The sequence below is a fragment of the Dipodomys ordii genome, unplaced genomic scaffold, assembly GCF_000151885.1.
Source record: "Dipodomys ordii isolate 6190 unplaced genomic scaffold, Dord_2.0 Scaffold7, whole genome shotgun sequence".
NCBI lineage: Eukaryota > Metazoa > Chordata > Mammalia > Rodentia > Heteromyidae > Dipodomys > Dipodomys ordii.
In genome coordinates this window covers 2,823,706-2,837,608 of record NW_012267223.1, presented here as the reverse complement: position 1 = coordinate 2,837,608, position 13,903 = coordinate 2,823,706, and the positions used below count along the sequence as shown (strand labels likewise).

Genomic DNA, 13,903 nt, shown 5'->3' with positions numbered 1-13,903 from the left:
ACAGATGCAGAGATGCTGGCCGCGGAGGCCAGGAGAGGCAGGCATCGGTGGTGGGAAGGTCAGGTGCACATGCCCAGGCTCTCCAATGCCACCCCTGGACGGGGCCATGCTGGGCTGGAGGGGGGGTGGACCGTGACCCCCAGGAACCTGGACTTCCTGAAAGGTCAGAGGTCTGAGAAGCCAGACTAATGGTGTAAGGGGGGAGGGGTATGTGCTGGGCTGTGGTTCTTCTGCCATCTCCCTGCAGGGGGCGGGGGAGGGGGACAAGGCATGTGCTCTTCTCCTACCATGGCCTCTGGCCTGGCAGGGGTGTGTGTGTGTGTGTGTGTGCGTGTACGCGCGCGCACAAGGCCCTATCCCAAGGCTCAGGACCTGGGTACTGTCCCTTAGATTTTCTGCTCAAGATGGGCACTCTACCACTTGAGCCACACCTCCACTTCTGGCAGTTTTGAATGGCTAATTAGAAATAAGAGTCTCATTGGCTTGACTGCCCAGGCTGGCTTTGAACCTGGATCCTCAGCCCTCGGTCTCTTGAGTAGCTAGGATGACTGACCGGAGCCACTGGCGCCCAGGCTCTGAGCTGGTGAAGTGCACTCGCTTACACATGTTAAGAACTAGGAAAGTGGGGCTGAACAGGAATTAGGAGGAGGTCTAGCTTCTTTCCTTCTTGCTGCTGCCCTCCCCCAGCCCCTTCCTTTCTGCAAAGTTGTTTAGCGCTAGCTGCTTGGAGCTTGTAATCTCAGTTCCCGGCTCTCCCCAGCTCTCTGTCTTGTCTTGAAATAGCAGCCAGGAACTTCTCTGGGGAGAGGCCTGGAGGCTTCAGGCCCTTGCTTCTAGCTGCCGGCGTCTGCCTGGTGTTCCCTGGACCGCGCTGGCCCTGGCCAGGGATTGATTGAACTGTCCAGAGCCCAGAACTCTGCAGCCTCAGCTGGGTCCGGTGCGGCTGTGGCAGCCACATTGTGCAGAGGGCCAGATGTGCCTTCTCCTCCAGCTGTGAGTCCCAGAGCTTTCCCTGAGCGCAGGGAGGTCTCTGCTCCCCGGCAGTTTATGGAACCAGCTGTAAAGGGTAGAGCTGAGGGTGGAAGGGACCGAGCCACGGAGAGAACATCGGGAGGAGAAGGCCTCTGCAGGGATAAACACCCCCCCGTCCCTCGCCAGGTGCTGTGGCGGATACCTATCACCCTAACTATTCAAGTGTTGGTGGCTCACACCCGGAATCCTAGCTACTTAGGCTGAGATCTGAGGATCACAGTTCAAAGCCTGGCGGGGACTCTTATCTGCAATGAACCAGCAAAAACCCAGAAGTGGAGCTGTGGCTTACATGGTAGAGCATTAGCTTTGAGCAAAAAAGCTCAGGGACAGTGCCCAGGCCCTGAGTTCAAGCCCTAGAACCAACACACACACACGCACACACGCACACACACACACACAAGCAAAATCCCCGTCTCCAAATGTGAGCATGCATTTATTTCCTGGTAGGCAGCTTCCCTCATTTGCATGGGAGATGTGGAAGGGAGGAACCTGTATGGAGGCTGAGATGTGAGCCTGGGACCCGCAGTTCAGCGGATGCCAAGAATGAGGGGTGATGTCAGCCTGCTGCGCCAGCTCGGCTCTGATTGTCAGGCGTCTGGCCCACCTGGCTGGCTGGCTTCTTCCTCGGCACCCATTCCCGCTGCTCCACCTTTGGCTGTTGGCGATGGGTCTGGGAGGGTGGGGGCAGCCTCTTCCAGTCCCAGGACAGGTGCAGGGGGGGGGGCACAGGAAGTTTGGCCTGGGCTTGGAGAGAGGCCCAGGCTACCTGTTTTCTGGGGCGCAGTTCTACTGGCCCTTTCTGTCTTGCTTGATCGATTGCCTGATTGCACGGGAGATGGGGAGGGGCGGGTGGCCAGAGAGACCCCAAATTTGCTTTATTCAAGGCAATGGCACAGCAGAGGGATTTCCTGGCCCCACTGATTCAAATCTGCTAGGTGTTCGAGAGGAGAGGACTGGGAAAGGGACTTACCTGTTTCTGGTACTTAGAGGTATAGAAACAGGACCCTCGGGCTGGGAAGGTGGCTCAGTGGTAGAGCGCTTGCCTTGCATGCCTGAGGCCCCCTGGGTTCGATTCCTCAGCACCACATAAGCAAAAAAGAAAAAAGCCAGAAGTGGCGCTGTGGTTCAAGTGGTAGAGCGCTAGCTTTGAGCTGAAGAGCTGAGGGACAGCGCCCAGGCCCAGAGTTCAGTCCCCACGACGGGACCCAAAAAAAGAAAAGAAAAGAAAAAGAAACAGGACCCTCTTTCCCTCCTTCCCTCCCTCCTCCCTTTCCTTCCTTCTTTGGGTTTGAACTCAGGGCCTCTCCATTTCTAGGCCACACCCTCAGCCCTTTTTCCTTTAGTTACTTTAGTTAGGAAGCACAGAATCTGGAACTTTCCTTCTGCTGAGCTTACATTTCAGTCCCCTCTGTCTTCACCTCCAGAGGCAGCTGGGCTTACAGGTGTACACCACCATGCCTGGCCGTATAGGCCCATTTTCCTCCAGGCCCTAGCTCCAGCCTGAATCCCCGGGGCCTTCCAGTCCTCGCCCCGCCCACATCGCACCTGTTGTCCCCCTGTCTCTTTAAGGCGGGCCTGGCCCTCCTTCCTGCTGGTACTGTGCCCGGCTCCTGCAGCCTTCCCACCCCTCCCCTCCGGGCCCCTTGGGCAGGCTCAGCTGTCAGGGGAGCAAAGCCCTGTGGTATCTTGTGTCCTGTGGGTTCAGGGAAGCTGGTGGTGAGGGCCCCTGAGGGGAGAGGGAGGGGCTAGAGTCCGGTGTCAGGGACAGCCTGGTGACTCAGGGCACGCCCAGTGCCCACGCCCAGTGCCCTCTCTGCCTGCCTCCTCCTCTTCCTTTCTCAGGATCTAGGAACTTCTCTCCTGCCATCTGGCGGGTGTTGGCCGCAGGTGGGCCAGGTGTCCTGGCCTCCAGCCTTGTCTGTCCCCTGAAGCCTGCCGGGGTGTTCTGGCTCCTTCCCTCCCCCCTCCCTTCCTCCCTTCCTTCTCTACTTTCCTTCCTTCCTTCCTTCATTTGGTAGGGTTTGAACTCAGGGCCTGGTGCTTGCACATGCCAGGCGAGCGCTGGGCTGTTTGAGCCACACCCCAGCCCTTCTCTGCTCTGATATTTTTGATATGGGGTCTTGACTTTTGCTCTGGACAGCGTGGACCTCGATCCTCCTATTTACACACAGGGATTTCTTTTCTTGTCTTGTCTTTCTTTTCTTTTTCTTTTTTTGGTTGGTCGTGGGGCTTGAACTCGGGGCCTGGGCGCTGTCCCTCAGCTCTTCAGCTCAAGGCTAGCGCTCTGCCCACTTGAGCCACAGCACCACTTCTGGTTTTCTAGTAGTTTTAGTGGAGGTAAGATTCTCACAGACATTCTTGCCCAGGCTGGCTTTGAACCGAGATCCTCAGATCTCAGCCTCCTGAGGATTCCAGGCGTGAGCCACCAGTGCCCGGCTCACACTCAGGGTTTTCTACAGAATGGTCTGGAGGAACAGGATGAGGACAGAGAAGGGGGTCAGGACCCACGGCTGGCAGGAGTGGGGGCAGGAGTGGAGGCAGGAGGCAGCAGCTCTGACTCCCAGAAGGCAGACCCCCCACCGGGCACAGGATTCACTCGGGGGCAGACTCCTCACTGGGCACAGGACTGGCATGAGGGTACACAAACCTCAGGCCCAGGGGCTCCACACCCCAGAGTTTCAAATCAGCAAGTTTAAGTGGAGGCCTGGGAATCTGAATGCTAGCAGCCTGGCTGGGAGGTTCGGTTGCCAGAGTACAATAATGGACCATTGTTTTAGAAACTGGTCTAAGCCCCTGCGGTGGCTCATTCCTGTAATCCCAGCTCCTCATGAGGCAAAAATCAGAAGGATTGGGTACATAAATTAGGGAGACCTGCAGCTCAACAAACAAGCTAAACGTAACAATGAGGCCTGCGAGCCCGGTAGCTGTGAAGCAGAGGTAGAAGGGTTGCAGTCTTGGGCAAAGCAAGTAAGACCCTGCTTAAAAAAACAAAACAAAACAAAAAAGCCACTAAAGCAGCAGCCACACCTGCTCACACCTGTGAGCTACTCAGGAGCCTGAGATCTGAGGATCATGGTTCAAAGCCAGCCTGGGCAAGAAAGTCCATGAAACTCCAATTAATCACAGAAAAACCCAGAAGTGGAGCTGGGCTCAAGTGGTAGAGCACTCACCTGGAGCAAAGGAGCTCAGGGACAGTGGGCTCAGGCCCAGAGTTCAAGCCCCACCACCAGGAAAAGGGAAAAAAAGAACTAGAGCAAAATGGGGCTGGTAGTATGGTTCAAGTGGTAAAGGCCCTGCCTAGCAAGTGTGTGACTTTGAGCTTAAACTCCAGCACTGCAAGAAAGGAAAAGGTAGGAAGGAAGGGAGGGAGGGAAAGAGAGAGGGGGGAGAAAGGGAAAAAGAGAGGGAGGGAGGGAAAAAGAGAAGAAGGGAGGAGGGAAAGAGGGAGAGAGAAAGGGAAAGAGGGAGGAGGAGGGAGAGGGAGGAAGGAAGGCAGAGAGGGAAGGGGGGAGAGGGGGAGGGAGGGAAGGGAAGGGGAAGGGAGGGGAGGGGAGGGGAGGGGAGGCTTCCTGGGACCCAGGCCCCTGAGCCATTATGCCCACAACTCTGTTTTCAGCACATGAAACCCAGGCCCAGAGAGGTGGCCAGAGTTCCCAGGGCGGCCCAGCGGGCAGGGAGCAGGGCTGGCCGCAGAGGGGGCTCTGCGCTGGGGGTGTTGGGGGACATGCCCACTCACCCCCTCCCTGGCGGGGAAGGGGGGAAGGGGGTTCTGAGGAAGACCAGAGTGGGGCCGGGCCACGCTGACCGTGCCACGCTGTGCCCACAGTGCCCGGCGGCCCCGAGTCCCGCGGCGTCCTCCGCAAGATGAGCGAGCTGCTGGAGCTGATGGCCAGGCGCGTGGACGCGCTGGCCCGGCTGGGGAACGGCAGCGAGCAGGCACCGCAGCGAGCCGGGGAGGCGTGCGCGGCCGCGGACAGGTGAGGGCGTGAGCGCACGCGCACGCACACACACGCATGCACGCACACGCATGCACACACGCAGGCACCCACGGGTGGTCACGCTGGCCGGCCCGAATCCCAGGGACACTGCCTGGGGGTGGGGTGGGGTGGCACCCGGAGGGCTAGCCTGGAGCCAGCCCTGTGCGGTGCTAGCCCACTCTGTTTGCCAGCCTTGGGCTCCCGTCTGTGGCTGAGGAGGAAGAACCTCCATCTTCCTCCTCTGCCCTTCTGGAAGCTTCCACGTGGCCAGGTCCACGGCTGGGGGGGGTGCTGATGGATCCTCCGGGGAGAGCATCGTTTGCAGTTTTAGCCTAGGCAGAGCTGATGCGGGAGGCGGGCTGGTGGTGGCCAGCCTCGGGCTGTGCATTCTCAAGCCCCGTGGAAACCATCTCTGAGTCTTCCATTGGAGGCCGTCTGTGCTCACATTCTGGGTCTGCCCAGCCGGGGCTGAGCCTCGGGGGCCTGGGGGAGGGGGACATGGGACACGGAACGGGGGCTCGGTCCCAGAGAAGGACCACACTGAAGGAGGGGGAGTGAGGCCTGGGCCTGAAGGAGGCTGGGGGTGGAGGCTGCGAGCAATCTCCCAGCAGGGCTGGCTTGGCTGGGATTAAAGCCAGGGCCTTCAGAGCTTGGTGATTTGAAGACTTGGCTGGGGAACTCTGACAGCTCCAACTCCCTCCCCGCAGGCCCTGGAGTCCCCAGTTCCTAGCTCAAGCCGAGCCTGGGCCTTGGGCTCCTAGCCTAAATTCAGGCCCTGACCACCATAGACAGCCATTGTGCCAGGCCGGGATTCCCAGCCCTGCTCACACCCTTCTCTCTTACCACCTAGATCCCCCCCAGCACATTCTCCCCCGATGAGAGTGTCCCACATCACCACCTCCTCACCTGTCCCACCTCTCCTCACTTCCGCAGCTGGCAGCATCTTGTTGAAACAATAATTAGGTCAAATTCCTCCTCGTCTCACTGCCCCCCCCCGCCCCAGCCCCTCTTTCATTCAGGTAAGAGCTAGACTCCTAGTGGGCCCCACATGATTGGCCCCAGGTCTCTGGCTTTTCCTGTATGTTCCCAGCCTCCCCGATATATCTGGAGCCATAGTTTCCTGCTAGCCACAGGGCCTTTGCACTGGCTTTCTTTCCGCTGCTTAGAACGATCTTTTCCTGGATCTGGATAGGTGGAAGAGCCAGCTTTCTCCCTTCTCCCAAGCTCAGGTGGCATCCTAGGAGGCCTTTCCTGACCAGACCCCACTCCCACAGATGTCCCTGTAGACCTCTCCTTAGCACCATCATACATGCCGTGGTTTGATTCCCTGCACCCTTGCTGCCTGGCTCTGACATTGAAGCACAGGTGCAGGGGATGCTGCATTGCTCCTGCTGCATTCCAGGCTGCAAGGACCCCAGCCGCATGGGACTGCTCAGTAAATACTTGCAGAAGAAAGAAAGGGAAGGAGGAGGAAGGAAGGAAAGGAGGGAACGAGGGAGTGGGGGCAGTTCTTTGCGGCGTTCAGTGAGGTGCAGGGCTGAGCATCTGTCTGCACGTGAAGAAGTTAGACTCCATAAGGGTTTCTAGTCAACCCTGTCCCCTACGAGCTAGGCCTCCGTTTCCCACTCTGTATCCTGGGAAGACACAATGGCAGACATGTCAGGAACCCGTCCGAGGAAGAGTCTGACTTCGGGGACGGTTTGGGGGCCTGTGGGTCACAGCGTCTCAGAGCTCAGGCAGGTGGATGGCGGCTGGAGGGGGGGGCAGGTCGCACTGTGGGTGCAGCCCGGGTCCAGCTTGTCTTAAGCTGGTTTGGGGTTTTGTGGGGTTTTCTTTTTGACACTGAACATGGGCAGACTTCATTTTTTTTCACTTTTATTAGCATTAATTGGCATTTCAATTTTCATTATCTTCAGATATTTGTTCAAAGGGGTTTCACTTGAACATAGTGGCTTTGTGTACCATGCATTTGATCAGGTTTCGTTTTGACACGTCCAGATGCGGTGGTGCGCTTTGATCACTCGGCCTGCCCACTTCCCCTTGTCTCCCCCCCACCCCCCTTCCCAAACCTTCATTCTTTTTCCAGCTTTTTTGTTCCCCCAGCCCTAGGGCTTGGACTCAGAGCCTGGGTGCTGTTCCTGAGCTTTTTTGCTCAAGGCTAGCACTCTACTACTTGAGCCACAGCACCAGCTCTGGCTTTTTCTGTGTATGTGGTGCTGAGGAATCAAACCCAGGGCTTCATGCAAGCCAGGCAAGCACTCTGTCACTGAGCCACCTTCCCAGTCCCTACTTCCAGCTTTTGGTGGCAAATTGCAGATTAGAGTCTCCCAGAGTTTCTTGCCCAGGCTGGCTTTGAACCTGGATCCTTAGATCTCAGCCTCCTGAGGAGCTGGGGTTACAGGGGAGAGCTACAAGCACCCGGCTCATCAGCAAGTTTTTGTCCTCTGATTTTAAAAGGAAGTCAGACATCTCCACGGGCCTCTAAAAGAGTCGTGAGTGCCGCAGACCTCCTGGAGAAGCCATGCTGGAGTCATAACCTCTTGGTGACTCCGTGGCTCTGGCTCTCCCTGCCCCCATCCTCTCTGGACAGCTGCGCCCTGTCACCCCTCGGCCAGCTCTCTTCCCTTGTCCATCTGGGCTCCCCACTCAAATCACATTGCAATCATTTGCTTTCAGTTTATGTTTGAAATAGCGTGTTAGGCCAGCCTTGTCCAGGCGAGCAGTTGGCTCTTACTCCCTCGAGTCTCTGCCTCCTAAGTGACTGGGGTTACAGGTGTGCATGCTCATGCCAGCCCCAGCACATCCACTTCTGTAGTCATTTATAGAAAGACTTCTAAGGGCAAGAAGCCTAATTGTATACTATTTGAGAATAGAAAGTGCCACACACATGCGAAGTCCAGTATAACAACAATAATTCTGTTTCAAACTAGTTGATCTTGTTAAATCACACAGATGCAGTCTGCACTATTTAAAGCCTGTGCTAGCAAATGTTTTATGGGGGGAAAAAAGTGCCTATTGTAGGAAAAATGGCTGATTCTTTCCCCAAAGTTGAGATGATTGTTGTAAGTAGGGAGCCAGAAAAACAAAAACAAATGCTTAATGGGTTAAGCATTTATTGAGCACTTGCTGTATACTGACATCTGGACATTTAATCTCGTATTGAATCCTTACAGTAACTCTGATTCTTTTTTTGGGGGGGGTCCAGTCGTGGGGCCTGAACTCTAGGCCTGAGCGCTGTCCCTCAGCTCTTCAGCTCAAGGCTAGCACTCTACCACTTGAGCCACAGCGCCACTTCTGGCTTTTTCCTTTTTTCTTTTTGTTTATGTGATGCTGAGGAATCGAACCCAGGGCCTCATGCATGCAAGGCAAGTGCTCTACCACTGAGCCACCTTCCCAGCCCCTCTGATTCTTTTTGTTGGTGATGGTCATGGAGCTTGAACTCTGGGCCTGGGCGCTGTCCCTGAGCTCTTTTGCTCAAGGCTAGTGCTCTACCACTTGATTGACAGCTCCACTTCCAGTTTTCTAGTGGGCAATTGAAGATTAGAGTCTTAGAGACTTTCCTGTCCAGGCTGGCTTTGAACCATGATCCTCAGATCTCAGCCTTCTGAGTAGCTAGGACTACAGGTGTGAGTCACCAGTGCTAAGCTGATTTCTGACTCTTTAGGCATAGACACCTGAGCTGAGAAAAGCTAGGTAATTGGCCCCAATTCCCACAAATGTGCCTTGGAGACTGGCCCTCAGCCTGTCCGCTAAATCTCTGAGTAACTTGGACAGCCAAGGGCAGCCCTGAATTCTTTGGCCATGAGCACAGCTACGGAATGAAACCAGGGCCTCAGCAAGATGATCATGGAGGCCTCGGGCCCCGGAGGCTCACATCTGCAACCCTCGCTGCTCAGGAGCCTGAGATCTGAGGATCTCAATTCAGAAACGTCTGTGACACTCATCTCCAATTAACCAGCAAAAACAAAACAAAACTGGAAGTGGAGCCGGGGCTTAAGTGGTAGAACACCAGCCTGGAGCCTGGTATGGTAGCCAGACTCTGTGTTCCAGCCCTGTTACACACACACACACACGCACACACACACACACACACGCGCGCGCGCACACACACCAACTTGAGTTTACTGGTGTTTTAGTAGTTTGCAAGGCTGCTGCAGTATAATTCATTCCGCTACAGTGTAGGAGAGACAAACAGACTCAACAGCTGGCTGTGCCTGGGAGATGCCGGATATCCGGGGTTCTCAGAGGGTCCCGTGTGGGCTGCAGTGGGCATTCCTCCACCTGCTGCAGCTCCGGCCCAGCCCTTGGCACACGTGCAGACTCGCCCCTTGCTGGTGCTCAGTGCCCATGGTCATGCCCTGAGGAGGGGGGCATGGCTGTCTCCTGCATGCACTGGATGGAGGCCCCTCCCCTGGGGTCCTGCCACCCTCCAATCCCATGGCTTTTGCTGAATGGCCACGCCCCCCTAGGTCACCCAGTTGGGCGCCCAGCTTACCGTTGGCTTCTCCCCGCAGGCTGCCCGCTGGGGCGGGCCTCATGGAACGGATCCAGGCCATCGCCCAGAATGTGTCTGACATTGCCGTCAAGGTGGACCAAATTCTGCGCCACAGCCTGCTCCTGCACACCAAGGGTGCGTGTGGCCCGAGGCCCGTGCGCTGGGTCCAGTGGAGGCTGCCCCCCCCACCAGGCCCGTGCACTGGGCCGGGTGGAGGTTGGGCAGCGTATGGCCCCACAGCAGCTCACTCAGTCCTCTCCACTCTGGCCTGCCTGAGGGACGGAGGCTGGAGGACCATCCTGAGTCTCTGGTTCTGGAACCTGGAGGAGGCTGGGAGGGATAAAAGAGAGCAGCTCCAACCTAGGGACACCTCCCCGCCCCCATTCCTGTATAGGCTTAGAAAAGAAGTGTGGAGGGAGCCGGGCGCTGGTGGCTTACGCCTGTCAACCTAGCTACTTAAAAGGCTGAGATCTGAGGATTGTGGTTCAAAGTCAGCCCGGGCAGGAAAGTCCATGAGACTCTTATGTCCAATGAATCACCAGAAGGGGCGCTGTGGCTCGAGTGGTAGAGGGCTTCAGCCTTGAGCTGAAGAGCTGAGGGACAGCGCCCAGGTCCTGAGTTCAAGTCCCATGACAGCAACCCCCCCAAAAAGTGTGGAGGGTATTAGAGGGGCCACGGCTTCAACATCCCACCCTTGCCCCCTCTCCCCGGCCCTCCCCGGCCCTCCCTGGCCCCGGGTCTGACCCGGCTGACCTCTCCCTGCAGTGTCGGAAGGCCGGCGGGACCAGTGCGAGGCACCCAGCGACCCCAAGTTCCCTGACTGCTCTGGGAAGGTGGAGGTGAGGCCTGAGGCTGGGGGGGGGGGGCGCCGCTCCTCGGGGGCGGGGCCGAGGCAGTTTCCGGACCAAACCCTGGCTGGGCTGTCCTCGGCCAGCCTGGACAGCCCCAGTGTAGGCACCGGCTGGTGGAGGCCGGCCTCAGGGAGATGGAGCCTCTTTAGGGGTGGGGTGTCTCCCCAGCCATCGCCTCCCATTCCCCTGGGTGAGTTGCCTTCAGAGGCTCCTGAACTTTTCCCCAACCAATGAGCCACCTTGCCCCCACGTCCAGGGCTTGAGCTCAGAGCCTGGGTGCTGTCCCTTAGCTTGTTCACTCAAGGCTGACACTACCATGTGAGCCGCGGCTCCACTTCGGGCTTTTTTGCTGGTTAATTGGAGATCAGAGTCTCTCCGGTTTGTCAGCCCTGGCTGGTTTGGAGCCAGGCTCCTCAGATCTCAGCCTCCTGTAGAGCTAGGGTTACAGCACCCGGCGAATGAGTTATTCAGCAGTCGACATGCGTGCTGCCCAGCAGCCCATCCCCTCAGGGACGGAGTGGCCTTGCCAGGCACGCACAGGCCACAGCTGGGGCGTAGGCCCCACCCCCGCCTCTGGGCACCATTTCCGGTGCATAAGGTCTGTCCTTGCAGCAAACCAGCCCCACCCTGCTCCCCAAGCCTGGAGGGGCCTCCTGGGGACCCCCTGCATGGGGGCTGGCTTCCTGGGCCCAGCCCCACCTCCTTGGAGGCTGCTTTGCCCTTGGCCTCCAAGGTGACAGGATGGGGAATAACAGACCAGGCAGACAAGGCACCCGCCGCTCCTCCGCACCCTCCCCGTCTCTGGGGTCCTCTGACCTGCTCCCTGCCTCAGTTTCCCTGATCTCTTCCTTGCCTCACCTGTGTGGCTGGGCAGGCCTGGCGTGGGGGTGTCAGGGTCCCTGGGGGAGAGGGGCTAGCTGCCTGCCCAGACCTGGCCCTGTCTGCAGTGGATGCGGGCCCGTTGGACCTCGGACCCCTGCTACGCCTTCTTCGGGGTGGACGGCACCGAGTGCTCCTTCCTCATCTACCTCAGCGAGGTCGAGTGGTTTTGCCCCCCGCTGCCCTGGAGGAATCAGACGGCTGCCCGCAGGGCCCCCAAGCCCCTCCCCAGAGTCCAGGTAGGCCGTGGAGGCAGGCGTGTGAGGGGCTGAGGTGGGGGGGGGACCGCCAGCCCGCCTCAATCCCCGTTTGATCTGCAGTGGGGTTGGGGTGGCAGGGTCGCAATGGACGTGGGTGGGGCCCCGGCTCTTCCCAAAGCTGGGGGAGCAGAATGACAGCCAGGAGGCGCCAGCCTCACCTTCTGTGGGTGCTGCACCCGGCGGCCGGGCTCGAGGGCAGGTGCCCCCTTCACGGGCTAGAATAACAGTAACAGCGTCGTGAACCGAGGGCTTGGTGTGTGCTAGACCTGTGATTTGTACTTACGTCTCCCAGCTGTCCTGTGAGATTGGGTTTAACAGAGGGCACATAGAGTTCACAGGTCTGAGGTATATGGAAAACGTGGCCCCGGTGGAAGGCAGCCCTCTGCAGCCCTGACCACTGCCCCTACTGCCCCTTACCCTGGTTGAGACCCCAGGCACTAAGTCAAAGGCCTCCTTAGAGAGGCTCGGGGGTAACGGTTACTCAGAGCTGGGCTAGGACACCCCACCTTGGCTGGGGGAAAAGCAGAGCTATGGGCTGGGAAGGTGGCTCCGTGGTAGAGTGCTTGCCTAGCATGCATGAAGCCCTGAGTTCAATTCCTCAGTACCACATACACAGAAAAAGCCAGAAGTGGCACTGTGGTAGAGCACTGGCCTTGAGCAAAAGAAGCTCAGGGACAGTGCCCAGGTCCTGAGTTCAAGCCCCAGAGCTGTGGCTGTGGATCTTGGGGCCTGCTGGCCACAGGGGAGGGAGGGGGTCGGCGGAGCCTGAGAGCTGAGGTCGGGATGCCCCCACCCCAGGCAGTCTTCCGGAGCAACCTGTCCCATCTCTTGGAGCTGATGGGCAGCGGGAAGGAGTCCCTGATCTTCATGAAGAAGCGGACCAGGCGGCTCACCAGCCAGTGGGCCGCAGCTGCTCAGCGCCTCACACGGAAGCTGGCGGGCACCCAGAGGGACCAGAAGCAGGTACGTCATTCCCCTCGGGGAGTCGAGGCTGGGGGCTTCTGACGGGACACAGGTGGGCCCTCAAACAGGTGGTACTGGGTTTCTTTGCTCCTGGCTGGCGAAGGGCAGGCAGGTCAGGATAGATGTTAACGGGGCTTCTGGCCCTTTGAAGGGTAGAGGCAGAGTGACCAGGTCCTGACCATCCTCATTCTCTGCACATCTTGTTCTGGTCAAGCAGAAAATTCACGGCTTGTGTCTGGAAGTGTGGGATAATTTGGCTCACTTGAGAGAGTCCATCCAACTATCCTTCCACCATCCATCTACCCTTCCAGTCATCTGCCTATTTATCCAATCATCTGTCCATCCATCATCTGTCCATCTATAATCCATCCCTCTATCCACCCCCTTATTCATCTTTCTATTTATCTATTCATCCATCCACCTATCCATCATCTGTCCATCTATCATCTGTCTATCTATAATCCATCCCTCTATCCACCTCCTATTCATCCATCCATCCCTCCATCCATCCATTTATTCATCATCTGTCCATCTATGGTCTGTCCATCCACCATCCGTCATCTGTCCATCTATCCATCCTTCTGTTATCTGCCTATTTATCTATTCATCCATCCATCATCTGTCCATCCACCATTCATCATCTATCCACCTATCTGCCCTTCCATCTATCCATCATGCATCCACCATCCGTTATCCATCTATCTGTCCACCATCCATCTACCCACCCATCCATCCTTATTAGTCTTCCACCTCTTCATCTGTGCATCCATCTGTTCATGCATCTACCATCCATCCATTCACCCATCTACCATCCATCCATCAATCTATCTACCATCCATCTGTCCATCCATCCATCATCCATCCAGCAATCAATTTACTGTCTGTTTGTCCATCCATCTATCATCCATCCATCCCATCCATGCAATGGGGAATTACGTGACGGCCCTTGTCCTGTCTGTTTCTTTCAGAGCTCTTACCATCTCATGAAACTATCTCTTGTCTGTGTTTACTGTTGCCACCTCTCCCTCCTGGAATGTAAGCATGGAGAGCATGTGACTGCCTTAGTCTTGTGTACCCCAGTGCCCCCATGTGGTCACTCTGGTGGGCACCACAGTGGCACCGCTGCGCAGGCCCCGCTGAGCCTCGTCTGCCATGCGGTCTCCAGGCCGCTGCTGCCCTGGAGGAGGCCGTGAGCTGGTGTTCTTCCCGGCTGAGCCCCCTCGTCTTGCTCTGCTAGGTCCTGGTCCACATCGGCTTCCTGACAGAGGAGTCGGGGGACGTGTTCAGCCCGCGGGTGCTGAAAGGGGGGCCGCTGGGGGAGATGGTGCAGTGGGCCGACATTCTAGCTGCGCTCTACGTGCTGGGCCACAGCCTGCGGATCACGGTGTCCCTGAAGGAGCTGCAGAGGTGAGTCCTGGTGGGCCATGCTGGCGCGGGAGGGGAGGG

General features: G+C 57.5%; 1 protein-coding gene across 2 annotated transcripts in view; it reads left to right on the top strand.

Annotated features, from left to right (window-relative positions):
* Mgat5b (mannosyl (alpha-1,6-)-glycoprotein beta-1,6-N-acetyl-glucosaminyltransferase, isozyme B) overlaps positions 1-13,903 on the top strand; it is a 44,074-nt gene that overhangs the window by 5,125 nt on the left and 25,046 nt on the right. For both annotated transcript variants that reach the window (XM_013037795.1, XM_013037794.1), the window contains exons 3-8: positions 4,859-5,009; positions 9,524-9,639; positions 10,270-10,343; positions 11,303-11,473; positions 12,293-12,457; positions 13,695-13,864. In XM_013037795.1, coding sequence (XP_012893249.1) covers positions 4,859-5,009; positions 9,524-9,639; positions 10,270-10,343; positions 11,303-11,473; positions 12,293-12,457; positions 13,695-13,864 — 847 coding nt within the window. The remainder of the gene's footprint in view (positions 1-4,858; positions 5,010-9,523; positions 9,640-10,269; positions 10,344-11,302; positions 11,474-12,292; positions 12,458-13,694; positions 13,865-13,903) is intronic.